We start from the raw sequence: 14,794 nt of genomic DNA, 5'->3' as shown, positions 1-14,794 counted from the left end.
TCCATTGTCTATTTAGCTGTCTCGCACCAAAAGCTTACAATTTTAATTACCACAGCTTTACAATGAATCCTGAAATCCAGTAGGTACACCTTTTTCTTTTTCTTCAAGACAGCCTTGGCTTTTCTTGGTCCTTTGCATTTCCAAATTGTTTTACTATGAGGATTAACTAAAGATTAAACCCTAAAGGCTTTTTCTGCATCTATTAAGATCATACTATAGTTTTTCTTTACTCCGTTAACATGGCAGATTAGATTTTCCAACTGTTATATCAACAATGCATTTTTGGGATCAAAACATCAGAATGCATTACTATTTTTACATATTGCTGGATTCTATTTGTGAATGTTTTAAGGATTTTTGCATCTTCTGTTCATTAGGGATATTAGTTCTATTTATCTCTCTTGCTCTACATTCCCTTATCTCTCTTCTACTGTCTTCTTTTCAATTTGAGAATTCTCTACTATTCCATTTGTCCCCTTCATTAGCTTGAAAGTTATAATCTTCCTATCTTTTAGTGGTTACCCCTAGAGATTACAGCATGTCTTCCTGACTTATCAAAATCTAACATTAACTGGTAGTTTCACCCTCTTTCTGGACAATGTAAGAACTTTCAGAACAACTAAATTCCATTTTCAAGCCACTCCCACATATAGCATTGCTGTCATATGTTTTGTTTTTATGTGTATTTCAAACTCAGTAACACATTTCTTTCATAAAATAAATGTCTGAATATTAATCATTTTCATTGTTCCTCATTCCTTTCTGCATCTCTGACCTTCTGCCTAAATCATTTTCCTTCTGCCCGAAGAACACCCTCTTTACTTGATACCTTCATTCTTGAAGGATCGTTTCACATGATACAGAATTTTAGGTTGACAATGATTTCTTCCAGCACTTAAAGCTATCATTCCACTGTCCTCCGGCTTCCACTGTTTTTGAGAAGTTAGCTGTCAATATAACCATTGCTCTTTTAATAGTAATGCCTTTTTTCTCTGGCTGCTTTTTATGATTCTCTATCTTTAGTTTTCAGAAATTTGGCTGTGATAGAAATACATGTGGAATTTTTATCTTATCTAGGTTCGCAGAACTTCTTGAATCTGTGGCTTAATGTCTTTCATTTGTTTTACAAAGTTCTCAGCTATTATCTCTTCTGCCTGATTCTCTGTACTTTATTTCTGCGACTCTGATTACATGAATCCTAGACCTTCTGCCTTCATTCTCTGTGTGTCTTTCCCTCTCTTCTGTATTATCTTTTTGTCTCTCCATGGTTCAGTTAGCATATTATCTACTGATCTACCTTCTGGTTCACTAATTCTCTCTTCAGTTGCACCTAATCTCCTGATAAAATCATTCACTGAGTTCTTAATTTCTGTTAGTCTACAGGTCAGTTCTGCAACAGATTTTTCATTTGGTTGTTATATATTTTTATAGCTCTCTTTTGAAATTCCCACTTTCATTTCCTTGATTATAGTGAGCACTGCTATTTTTCAGCATGTGTGTAACTCCAATCTGGAGCTCACCCAGGTCTGCTTCAACTGTGATGTTTCTGCTGGCTATTTATTTAAAATGACCAGCCAGTTATTATACATGCAAAATTGTTCGCAGAAATAATTTGAGGCCTAGAATGATGTTATATTCCTAGAATGATGTTACATGCACTTCTGGCAGAGAGCTAAGGGCACCAATAATTCCAGAACATCTTAATTCAACTTTAGAGTGTATGTTCTTTTGGCTCCCCCTCACCCCTATGTCTCTGGGGTCCCAATCCAAAAGGAGGGGTTCACTATATCCACCCTCTGTTTAGAACTCCAATTCCTGTCTTCCTAGCCCCATAAGGCTACCAAATGCAATGTTCAGCCTCTCAGTTGCCCAGATGGAAGGACTGAAAACAGACTCAAATGTCAAAGTCACCACCCAGGGCCTCTGTTCTCACACAGATCCTGGCCTAGTAGGTCTTCACTATGTTCTTAGTTATACAATGCTTTCAACCAGAGATGTTTTCTTAATTTGTCCCTCTTTTCCAGGTGCCTTCAGAAAGAAGGCTGGTCCTGATTATCAAAAGATTATCTACTTTTTACCCAGCTTTTAGACTTATTTTGAGGACCATATAATACCCAAAGGGGATATCTCTACACATACACAGAAACTGAGATCACCAGTAGTATAAGATTGCCCATGGAAAGTGTTAATCAAGAAGAACAGACCCCAAGCAGAGTCCTGAAAAAGGTAACTTCCATTCCAAAGTGTAATTCAAGAGGAAAACAGAATTCACTTTCAACCAGCTTTATTACTTCACACTGTTACAGACTGAACTGTGTCCCCCCCAAAATTCATAACCCCTAACGTGACCGTACTGGGCGATAAGGCCTTTAAAAAGGTAATTAAGGTCAATTAAGGTCATCAGGGTGAATCCAATGGGACTGGTGTCCTTATAAGAAGAGAAGAGACACCAGGAGTATATGCACACAGAAAAAAGGCATGTGAGGCCACAGCAAAGAAGGCAGCTATTTGCAAGCCAAGGAGAAAGGCCTGACTAGAAACCAACCCTGCCAGCACCTTGATCTTGGACTTCCAGCCTCCAAAACTGTGAGAAAATAGGTTTCTATTGTTTAAGCCACCAAGTCTATAATACTCTGTTATGGCAGCCCTAACAGACTAATACAAAGACAGCACATATCACCTGTACAATGTGGCAAAGTTGATTGGGACGTCATTCATACTAGAAACAGTACCACAAATCCAGTGTCACCTAAATCCACAAGCAAGACCTGACAAGGGGCTTACCTAAGGAATTCCAGTAAAATAGTAGTGAAAGAGTAGATAGCATGCTGAAGGAGGAATTTAGGAAAGCAGGTGCTTTGGAGAACAAGTCATCTCAAACTGTCTTCCCTAATTCTTCAGCCAATCACGGCAGAAGGTTGTGCAAGGGAACTAGGCACACAGCCAGGAACCGCAGCTCACCAGAGCCCCTTCTGTCATGAGAAACTTCTCATCAGACTCTAAAATAATTTTTCCACATGTTTCTCCCATACCCCCTACCACCATTATCATCACATGTGAAATCAGGATCCTGCCATGCCAAGATCTTGTCAAATGCACTGGGCTCACCAGTGGTGCCCTGGTATCCACAGCTCCTCACAACCTTCAGCAAGTGCCTCAGTCTTTCTGGAGGGTAGAGGCAGAATGGAGCATGGCGAGAGAGCACACACAGACACACACATGCACCTCTATCTCAAACCCAGACCAGCACATCCTCTAGTCCACTGCTTACTCCCTCTGTAAGCACAGTAACCAGGAGACTCAGACATAGGAAGCAGCTTCTCTGGCTCTCCTCAGACTCTAGGCCAGTAGAAGTGAGCACTCTCCTTGTCCAGGCACCCTTCATGAAGTGGGCTATTTCCAATCTCTATAATCTAGCATTTCTGGAGGGGAGGAGGTGCTCACAGACTGCTGCAGAGGGCCACCTGCTGTCTCACCCAGCTTCTGCCCCAAATACCAACACCTGGGTAGCCTCAAAAAAATAAAAACACAGTACAGTCATTTATCAGTATCTATTAAAATTTAAAATATACATGTCATTATGACCCAGAAATTCCTCTTCTTGTCATCTATTCTTGAGAAACAATCTGCATAAACTATATACAATCAGGAAGCCCATCAATAGGAAACTAGATAAAATGTAGTCTACACCCAAACTTTGAAATTTCACACAGCTATTAAAAAGATCGAGGTAGATCTATATAATAGAAAGATTGCCAAAACATATCTCTGAATTTAAAAAGCCATGACACACAACAACACAGATGCAAGTCACAAACATGGTGAGCAAAAGATGGACACAAAACAGTTCACTCTATAAGACTCCTTTCATATAAAACACAAAAACAGGCAATACTAACGCATGCTGTTAGAAGTCAGGATAGTGGTTACCCTTAGGGGTTCAGAGGTAGAGACTAGAATGGAGCAAGAGAGGGCTTTGCTGGGGGAGGGGCTGGTAAATTTCTGATTCTTGATCTGGATGCTAAGTAAATGAACAGATTCAGTTTGCGAAAATTCATCAAGCTGTCACGGTAATTACATTGTTCTATATGTATTTTATTTTATACTTCAATTAAATGTTTGAAAAAGAGCAATACAATTTTAGGTAAAAAAACAAGCACACACTTCTCTATTTCTTGAAGTATTCCTATAGATGCACAGGTAAAATATCTAGAAGGATATCTACCAACCCGAGAAGGCTCACTTCTGGAGAATGGGGACTGGGGTGATAAAAGAGACCCTGGTTTTATCTCTAACATCTAAATTTCTGCAATTGATGTACATATATTATTTGTAAAACTAAAAATTAATAAAATTGAAAATGGGAAAAGAAGTTATGGCTAAAGTGACCTCTACTCCCCCAACTATACCCCAGGGTGGCTAAGCAGGAGACCCTGGGTAAGGGGAGGTTTGAGAGCCGTTTTTCAGGGAGGCAGGACTGCACTGCTCTGGCTCTAGTTTCCCTGAGCGGGCCTGCAGGACCCACTCTCAGATGGGAGGTTCAGAGGAGGAGCCAGCCAGGTAGAAAGGGAAACCAGAATTCATCTCTCTAAGCTTTCTGTCCCTCTACTTTCTAAGCCCCAGAGCAGATGAACCCTGATCCCCTATGTCCTCAGGGCACAGAGAAGCTGGACCTCCTTATGAGGCCCTGGTCTGCCTGGCTTGTGAGCACCCGAAAGGAATGTCAAACCTTGGGTGAGAAGGAAATTCCCAAAAAGTACATAAAGTAAAGGTTTCTTAACCCATGGTTGCCAGCCAAGGCTCTGAGAACTCATGCATGCTTTCTGAATCAATGGGGAGGAAGATGGAAGGAGGGTTGTCAACGACACTGAACATTAAGAGGCATTGTCCTCATACCTGAAAACACTGTATACCACTACACAAGCCAGAAGTAAAAAACATCCTGCCATCAACACTCAAGAAAGTCAGCTTCCAAGTCAGCCTCCTGTTTTCATTGGTTCAGGTCTAAGGGGCAAGCAGGGAGCCCCTCCCTCTCCTTGGATGGACAGACAACAGCTGGTCTGGTCATATCTTCCGAAATGCTCGGCCACAAACCCCAGGAAGCAGCCTTCTCCATCCTCCAGCCAAGAGCTTGGGTTTCCAACCAGCCTTCCTTTTCTTTCCCCAGAACTAATTTTAGACTCCTTGGTTGTCAGAGTAGAACTGAAATAGTCGGCAAAGGAACGTTTGAAAACAAGAACATGAGCTCACCTCACAAAACACCTCAGCTCCAGCCCAGAAACTGGCTAGAGAGGAGAAGTCCCATTGTGCAGCAGGCCAGGCCCCAAGAGAAGGTCCCCGGGGGGAGGAGGGCCATACATCTGCCCAGTGGGGCAGGCTTCCTTTCCAACACTCGCTCCCAGCAATCACGTGTCCGTGAATGAAAACACTCAGCTAGGGCTGCCAGTCCCTGAGACACTTTGAAAAAGGCACATGTATGTGTACAGCGAGACTGGAATTACCAGGGTAAAGCATAGGGCTGTCCGAAGGCATGAGTGATCCTGGGCCAGGAAGAGGCACGGCTGATCCTAGAACAATCCCAGTCCACATTATCAGTTGGTTTCCAGTACCTATCACTGTCTCAGGCAGATATATCACTGAAAAACCTAAAAAACGAAGACTCAGAAGAAGGCAGCAGCATCTCCTCTCCCTCATCCCCATCACTACCCAACAACCTGAGCATCCAGGAGCAGCACCACTAGGACCTCAAGGAACAGGTACCTCTTGGGCTGTGGGTCTGGGGGGGAAAGGGCCTGTGAGTCTGGGGGGTAAAGATCAAAAAGGAAGCTCTAAACATGGGGATGGGTGTCTATTCCTGAAGGAAGAATGGTGATAGAAGGCAAGGGAAGAAAAGAATTTTGAGAAGGCAACAAGGTCTTTCCTTCAGAAGGACCCCAAAAGAGATGGAACTGGCAAGTCTCAACTCCAGCAAGAAACCCTTTAAAATAAGCACTTCACACACGGGGAATGTGGAAAACCTGGAAACTGAAGCTTTTAAGACTGCTTCCTCCCACCCTGAGAACCCAGTCTGTAATCAGTTCCAAGTGCAGCAAGCTGTCTTGCTGAGTTCAAGATCAGAGAAGAGTCCCCCCAGAAAGCCCTCCCTAGCAGAGCTGGGGGTCGGTCCGGGGAGCAGTGGAGCACAAACACGGGTGCTGCCAGCCTGCCAAGCCCAACACACAGGCGCCCATAGAGATCACCCCTTCCGTCAGGGCCCCGGGGCTGGCGCCTGGCGCCGGCAGTTCTGCCCACCACGCCTCCCCAGGTCCAGAAGAAATCTGCCCTGCCCTCCAATTCCCCGAGGCCAGGAGAGAGACTGGTGCCCATACCTTTGCGGAGAGGCTGCCCCCCTGCCCTGGCGTCCCCGGGCTCGGAGCTCCAGGCCCAAAGCCTCTGTGGCTCCTCGGGGCGCCGCACCGCCGGCGCGCCCGGGGGAGAGGGCATGCCCGCGTCCTGCTACCACCCCCCGCGCTCCTGCAGGCCGCCGCGGGCGGCCCCGGCTCCGGCGGCTCCCGAGTGAGCAGTCAGGGGCTGCGGGGCGGCGCGCAGGCCCCAGCAACAGGCACTTCCTGACATTCTGCGCGTGCGGAGGGAGAGGCACGAGGCGCAGACCGCACGGCGGCGGGCAGAGGGAGGCGGGCGGGCTGCCCGGCCACCCACAACCGCCGCCTCCCTGAAACCCGAACCTCTTCTGGGAAAACTCAAGGACGCCAGGATTCTCCTCGGCGGCCAGCGGGTACTCCAGAACCACTCATTTCGAACCAAACGCTCACAGCCGAGCAGGTTTATCAAAGGAGGAATCTCCTAGGCTTGGATGAGAATCCACCATCCCACCCCGAATACAATGGGAGGGGGGGTGTATGCAGACATTAGCCATTAACCCCATCTCCCACAAACGTCTGTCTCTTTAAAGCATGAGAACATTCTAGAGCAGATATTCTCAACCCGAGGTGATTTTGCACCCCCTCTGCCTAGGACATTTCCGGTTGTCACGATTAGAAGTGCTATAAGCATTTAGTGGGCAGAGGCCAGGGAAGCTGCTAAACATCCTACAGTGCACAAGACAGCTCTCACCACTACCCCAACATACACCCCCCCCACACAAAGAAACATGGGGTCCAAACTGTCAATAGTGTCAAGGTTGAGAAACTCTGTCCTGGAATGAGGTCTACCTAGCCAGGACCCCACCTGAGGGCTGTCTATTCAGTGTCCTTCTCAAAAGCATTACCCAGGCCAGATCCCCCTCGGCCCCCAGATCCCAGTCCACGGTAACAGGCCAGTATCCGCAAGTGGATCTAATCTCTGACCTGATGTCCCTTGGTCCCCACTTTATCCTGAGCTGCCAGGTAGGGGGCTGAATGCATAGGTACTCAGGGGAGGCCTTCCTGGAGGAGGAGGAGACTAGGGCTGGAACATGAACACTGGGCAAGATCACAAATGACAGAAGTAAAGAAGTCATGTCCAGTGGCTAGAACAGGGTAAGTGGATGCAGCAATGTAGGAACAAGCCCGGTGAACCCCCAAAGGACAGCAAGTTGCCCCTCAGGACTGGTACAGCGGGTATGTGCAGGGCAGTCAGGACTTCACAGAGGCCAACCCAGGGGGGCACAGGTTCCTGTTATCAGTGCAAAACAGCAAGTGTGCTGCACAATGTGTGTATGTGCATGTGTGCACACACACACTCGCACCCTGATTTGTATTTTCCTGGGGAAAGGGTCCACAGCTTTTATCAGTTCTCAGAGGGGCCCATGATACAAAGGACCATGGTGTAGGATGGGGGCTCTTTGCAAAGGAAATTCCTTAGGTGAAGTGCCACGGGAGGTCCAGGTGCTATTTGGGGATTCTCGATGCCCAGAAAGACCTTGTGGGGTAGTACACCACAGAGGCCCACCCAAGCTGTGCGAGGCCGTGGGGTTCTGGGTCTTATGCTTTCACCCAGCTGTAGGGCCTGGGAGGTTGGGTGAGTTTCTCACATCACCTACCTTGGAAGAGCCTCTAAGAGCTGAGGAGGGTGCCCACTCCTCCCAAAGGCTAGGCCAGCCGGCCAGGGAGAACCTGGAGTGCCCACAGATATAAGGACAGGTAGCACAGGACACCCTTCCCTGGGGAAGAGCACCAATGGCCTGTGGCTCTGTGGTACATGGCCTTGACAGCAACCACTACACTGGGCCTGAAGGTCACTTGACTCATCACACACACACTTCTCCCCTAAGAAAATGGACAACATCTTTGGGTCAGAAAGTAGCCAGCCAATGAGGACGGCTTGGGGCAGTCAAGGCCTGCACTTCCTGATGGGGCAGACAGGAGTCAGGTCCTCTTTCCCCACCAGTGGCTCCCAACATTCCACCAGAACACTCTTCACCCCGCCCCACAGGCTCCAATCTGAACCCCAAGTACAGAAGCAGATGTCCGGAGTTCTTGTGGCACACAGAGATGTGTGTCTGGGATGTCCAGTGCAAGGCAAGAGCCAGATGACTTTTTTCCCAAGGACACCGGGCCAGGCACAGAACACAAAAGACTTGCAGAACTAACTGAACACTGATCTTGTAACAAGCACCATGTGCCACTATTACAGCACGAATTCCACCTTTTCTTCTAGGCCCGTGCCATCCAGTATGGTAGCCACCAGCCAAATGTGACTACGGAGCACTTGAAACGTGGCAAGTGTGAACTGACATGTTCTGTAAGTATAAAATACACACTAGATTTTCATGACAGTACAACAAAAAGAATTTATTTTATTCTTTTATTCTCATTATTTTAATACTGATTACATAGTGAAATGATTATTTTGTATATATTAGGTTAAATAAAATATACCATTAAAGTTAATTTCACTTTGTTATGGACTATACTATGTTCCCTCAAAATTCATATGTTGAAACCCTAACACCCAGTATGATGATATTTGGAAGATAATTTGAGTTAAAATGGTTCATGAGGGTGGGGCCCTCATGATGGGGTTAGTGGAAGAGGAAGAAAGAAAAAACTCTCTCTCTCTCTCTCTCCCCACCAGCACCAAGGAAAGGCCCCGTGAGGACACAGTGAGAAGACAGCCATCTGCAAGCTAGGAAGAAGGCCCTCACCAGAACCCTGGCACACTCATCTTGGACTTCCAGGCTCCAGACCTGTGAGAAAATAAATTTGGCTAAGTCACCCAGTCTATGGTATTTTGTTATAGCAGCCCTAAAAGAAACACCTGTTTCTTTTTCCTTTTATTAACATGACTACTAGAAAATTTTAAGTTATATATCTGGTTCACACTATATTTCTGTTGGACAGTGCTATCCTAGATCTTCCTTCTACAAGGGCACTGTGTGCCACAGGGGGTGGGGGTAATTCTAAACAGCAAGCCAGGAGCTTGAAGGAAGGGCATTCACGAAGTCAAAGGAACAGGAAGGCCAGCTCTGCCCCCAACCTGGGCCTGGGGCAGCTCTTCCCATAATTCCTCATAAATCAGGGCAGTGGCGACTAGAAGATGGTGACCCCCACCTTCCTCCCAGGGCAAGAACACAGGTGATGGGACTCCAGTCTAGCTCCAGCTGCCCCACCTTGCAGGGTACACTGCTCAGCACTACCCAAGCCAGGAGTGGGGAGCAGGGGGAAGAGGAGAGAAATACAGTCCTTCCAGGGGCCCAATTCAACTCTGCCCTGCCTCAACAGGGAGGGAGGTGAGACTGGTGAGGCCAGACTGAGACAAATTAAGGAGAAGGTTCCAGGTTTGAGGCTGTCCTGTCCTAGGAGGAGGCCCCCTCTGCAGGCTTGGGCTTAGAAGAACCCAGGCACCTCCAGGAGGAATCTAGAGACAGCCAGGTAGGCTGCTGGTGCCTATTAAGTCGGCTTGCTCCCGCCCACCCCCCTAGAGACCAATGCTTTCCTTTCACTTCAGAGCTCTCATTCTTGGGAAAAAGCATCTCAAAGCAGCACTTAAAAGACAGAGAGAGAAACAAGTTCAACACCACCACCACTTCGCTTCTGCCACACAGAAAATGGCTCCACAAGAGCCATGATGCCCCCTCCCACATCGTTCCGAGGTACCAATAAGAGGGTCTCTGTCCTCTGGACCCTGCACTCAGGCTACTTAGCTCCAATCCCCACACCGACAACTCACTGGCTTTCGGTGCGGACAGCTAAGCCACGCTATACCGTAAAGCAGGCGATTAGAGTAGAGGTGGCGATGGGATGGAGATCCCGGATCCCCACGCCCGCAGCAGCGCGGGGATCCCAGCCCCGCCCTCGCGCACCCGGCCCCGCCCTTCGAGGGTTTCCCAGACTCCGCGCTGCTGCCACCGCGGGCGGCGGGGGACCCGCGCTGCATGTGTAATGGGGGCTGGGAACAAAGACGCGCAGGACCCAGCTCCCGGCCTACCGCGCACCCGCCGCCCCAGGCTTCTCCCTAGAGCTTCACTGCGCAGCTCCCCACGTTTCCCACAGGCGGTCCCTGCGCGCACACCTGCGTTGGGCGCGCCCCAGCACCGCTAGAAGAGGAAAATCAGTGCTTCGGCCTTGAGGAAAAAGCGCTTTTCCGAAACTCCGCGTATATACACCTGCACCCACACACACGCGAGCCGAACGCTAGCCCCGCGGGTCACCCACCCCCGCCACGTGCTTCCCGGAGGCCAGAACGAACTGGGACATGTTGGCTTTTCTTCTCGCCTCACCTCCCCTCCCAGGCGCCCAAAACAAAGCGGTCCCGCAGGGCGGCCGCACCTAGCGTCCTGAGGCCCGCCGCAGGGAAAGCGGGCGCAGTTGGGAGCTGATGCCAACGGCCCGCCTTTCGGGGAACGACGCAGACGTTGGTGGGATGGGGTGCAGAGGACCCCGCCGGGCTGTGTGAAGCAACCCCCTTCGCTTCGCAACACTTCGTGGCTTTGAAGGTCGCGCAGCCCTGCCCCCAGCAGCTGCTGCACCTACAATCCCGCCACCCTCGGATTAGATCTGCCCGCCCCGCTTGGCCACCCTCCCCACGCTCCGGTTTTCCTCTCCCTCTCCCTGGGTTCCAGGCGCCCGCGTATCCTGAACCCGGACCCTGGGGCTCCAGGTCCCGCCCCCATCATGGGGTCGCCCCCGCGAACCGGAGCCCCGCAGGCCGCCGTACAGACAAGACCGTCCTCCTAAGATCGGCGAGCGGGGCGCCCAGCGCGCCCCTAGTCCCCGCCCCGGGAGGTGTAAGCTAGGTGCAGGTGGCGCGGCGAGGAGGCCGCGGGCCCGCCCTTTGTTGGTCAACACCGTGCGGCGCCCGAGGCCAGCCCGGCTCGCCCTCCCCGCACCCCGCACGCCGCGCCTCGTCCTTACCCGCGCACAGCGATCCCCAGAGGAGGGCGAGGGCCGCCCAGGGCGCCGTCATGTTCCGCGGCGCCGCCCCGCGGACACCCGGAGCCCGCGGGCAGGGCCGCGCGGCGCTCCCGGGGCGCGCAGGGCCCGGCGGCGGCTGCGCTCTCCTTCCCGCTCCTTCCTTCGGTCCCGTTCCCCGCGCGCTTCCTGCGCCTTCGTCCCCGGGCAGCGTGCAGGCTCCAAGGGCCAGGCGGCGGGGCCGGGCTCACGGCTGCTGCGGGCGGCGCAGGCTGCGGCCCGGGCTCCGGGGCGACGCAGGGGCCGGGGGGCGGCGGCGGGGCGCGGGCCGGGGCGCGCCCGACTCGGGCATAGCGCGGCGGGGCTGGGCCCGGGCCCCGGGCGCAGGGGCCGAGTCCGGAGGGGCCATGAACGGGGGGAGGGGTGGGGGGAGGGGAGCTGAACCGAGTCCAAAATGGCTCCTGAGCCGTGGCCGCGGAGCCGAGCCAGCGGGGAAACCCGGATGTTGGATACAAAGAGGCGGGCGAGCTGGGCGGGGAGGGGGAGGGGGAGGGGAGGCGGGCCCTCTAGCCGCGTGGTCCGCGCCCCCCTCAGGGGCGGGGCCCCAGAGAAACAACAACAAGGAGGCCCCGCCCCCAGCCCGCGCCCTCCGGGAGGATGCGTGCAAACCGTGGAGCTGGAAGACGAGGCTGGGTGCGCAGACAGAGGTGGCGGGATTGCACCCTGGACCACTTTGCCCCGGGAGCCCGTGGCCGCCGCACCCGAGATTCTTGCTCCACGCGCTGGAGCCCATGCTCCCGAACTCGTGCTGCCCTGCGACCCCGGAGTGGATGGCCAGCCCCCGGACTCTGGCCTGGATTCCCCTCTGCGCCTCCGTTTCCCTGTGAAATGGGGGTCACAATGAACCATAGGAGAGTCGTGTCTTTATTGATGGGTGAACTAATCAGCAGAAAAAGGCTGACTTCTCTGAAATGACAAGTGGTCCCCCACGTCTGCAACCCCACCCCACACACACAAAGGGACAGCTGGAGATGCTGTAGTTGGACCCATCCAAGGCAGGGACGGCGCGGAGCCCGGCCGCGCAGAGCAGCAGCAGGTGGAAAAGGGCCTCTGACTATTTGATTCTCCACCCTTACCCCAAGTGGTCCTCAGAATTCCCACCCACCCCCCGCTTCAATCTGCACCTCCAAGCTGTTCTCAGTTGTCTCCAGTCCTCAGAGTTGAAGATCTTGTCTAGCGAGTGGCTCGGCTGCCCTCCGCACCCTCAGGTTCCTCCTTGGGGGCCCGCTGTTCTCCAGCTCAGATTCCACCGTCCTTATCACACAACCAGAGCTTGGGAGGGTCATGATGGGGCTCCCAGGTAAAAGGGGAAAGCCTATCATAGTTCAGGGATGAGGTGCAGGAACGTTGGATACAGAAATTGTCCTCAGGCTTCTCCTGACTTGTCACAGCGTTTCTTGGAGCAGGGCAGGAGCAGGGACAAGCAGCCAGGAGGGAAGTGGTGCCTAGAAGTCTGAGTTATTTCATCTCTCTGAACCTCAGTTTCCTCATACAGGAAGTGAAGAGGTTAGACTCCTTCCGTGCTTTGCATTTTTTAAATGGCCGAAACCTTATTCAAATAAAATCTATGTAAAAGTCCACCATATAGAATGTATATTGCTTTGGCTGAAATTGAAACGAGTGTCCACTACCCCCAGTTTCCAAAGCATCAGAAACACCTCAGGGACCACACTTTGGAGTCACTACCCAGAAAGATTTCTGGGTCTCTAGTGGTCCCTTCCAGTTCTGGAAAGTCCTATGTCGAAAGTGACAGCCCCTCCTTGCCACAACCCCTACAGGTGACCCATTATATAGGCCTTTTAACACAGGATTGAATGCTGCTGTGTGCTGAGCAAGAAGCAGTGTAGTAGGGGATACCTTGGCTATGTATAAGATATTTGATAATCCCACAGGAGGCTATACTGATAGACACATGATGGCAGGGAAAGCAACTGCATATCCAGACTAAGCGTCTTTTCTAGGGAAGATAAATCACTGGGTCCTCCCTACTGAAAGGTATCAACTATAATCCATGTGCCAACAATTAGATTGCCTGGTTCCTCTCTTCTTCACACCAGGTCAGGTATCACAATAAGAGCTCCGGGTGGTCCAAGTTGCCAACACATCTGTGTCTTCCACCCTGACGTCTCTGGGAACTCCAAATTTGTATATCCAATTGCCTACTTGACGTCTCTATTTGGCAGCTTGAACTTGGCATCTTGAACTTGACCTAGCCATAAGAGAATTCCTCATTTTCCCCATAAATCTACTCCTCCCACAGTTGTCCCTGTCTGAATCAATGTTATAACCAATTGCTCAAATCAAAACTTAATGAGTCATTCTTGATTCCTCCCATATTTGGTCCATCAGCAAGTTGGCTTCAAAAACATCCACTATCCAGCCACTTATTTCCATGTATACTATCACCACCCACATCTCTCATCTGGACCACTGAAACACCAGGGAACTGAAAGGGATCATAACTGGTCACCTGCTTCCATTCTTGCCTGGCTATAATTCATCTTCTATACAGCAACTGAAATGATCTTTTAAAAATGGAACTCATATCATATTACTCCCTTTCTTAAAATCCTCCTGTGGTTTTGTGTTACGATAGGTAACCAAGCGCTACATAATCAGCCCCTCTTCCTCTCCCATCTCACCATTATCAGCCAGAAACAGTGGCCTGCTTTCTGTTCCTCACACACATTAAGGTTGTTTCTGCCTTAGACCCCCTGCAATCCCCGTTGCCACTGCTGGAATATTCTTCCCCTGATTCTCTTGGAGAGCTGAAATTCATGTTCCTGAGCTTAAGGGATTAGCTTCTGTCTCTGCCCATTTTGTTCATGAGCCCATTGAGCAAATACTAGGCTGGCTGAAAAAGTTGATGATGGATAGCTGAAAAGCAAGTTTGGTTTGGGTTTTCTGTTCTTTTGAACTACAAGTGTACAAAATACCACATTTGATATCGGACATGGGGCGACTGGAAACTGAAAGGCAAAAAACCAACAAATGTCCACTATAAAACTTGTGGCAGGGAGTTCTGCCATTCAGGCATCCATGTGTTAGGACCACTCTTCCCCTGGTCTCTCCCTTCCTCAGAGATCAAGGTCAGAAACCAAGGAATTGGGAAGAAACAATTGAGTATCGCACCCTTCAGCATCAAACTAATGAAAGAAGATGGAAAACTACAGCATTATAATACAATTTGGTATCTGCATAACTAGAATGCATTTTATTGTGAGGGTTAAATGCATTTATTTGGCAAGATAAACTCTTCAAGTAACCACAATTTTTGTAATTTTATTTGGAGACCTCTTCAGTGAGCTTCTGAGGCACCCTGGTTAACAGATATGCTATTGTGGGTAATTGTGAGAGATATGGGATAATATATATTAGTGGGTAATTTAGGTACAACAGTATCA

General features: G+C 50.2%; 1 protein-coding gene across 6 annotated transcripts in view; it reads right to left on the bottom strand.

Annotated features, from left to right (window-relative positions):
* The window catches only part of ACVR2B (activin A receptor type 2B), a 30,897-nt gene extending 19,158 nt beyond the window's left edge, over positions 1 to 11,739 (bottom strand). For 2 of the 6 annotated variants that reach the window (XM_058555303.1, XM_058555312.1), the window contains exon 1: positions 6,369 to 7,072. In XM_058555303.1, the coding sequence (XP_058411286.1) occupies positions 6,369 to 6,483 (115 nt within the window). In that variant the 5' untranslated portion in view covers positions 6,484 to 7,072. Of the gene's footprint in view, positions 1 to 6,368; positions 7,077 to 11,333 lie in introns of those variants that run through there. The other 4 variants (XM_058555320.1, XM_058555352.1, XM_058555330.1 and 1 more) reach the window with 4 other exon arrangements.
* Positions 11,740 to 14,794: the final 3,055 nt, after the last annotated feature.

Source organism: Diceros bicornis, chromosome 2 (genome assembly GCF_020826845.1).
Source record: "Diceros bicornis minor isolate mBicDic1 chromosome 2, mDicBic1.mat.cur, whole genome shotgun sequence".
In the NCBI taxonomy this organism is placed as follows: domain Eukaryota; kingdom Metazoa; phylum Chordata; class Mammalia; order Perissodactyla; family Rhinocerotidae; genus Diceros; species Diceros bicornis.
This window is presented reverse-complemented; position numbering and strand designations above follow the sequence as displayed.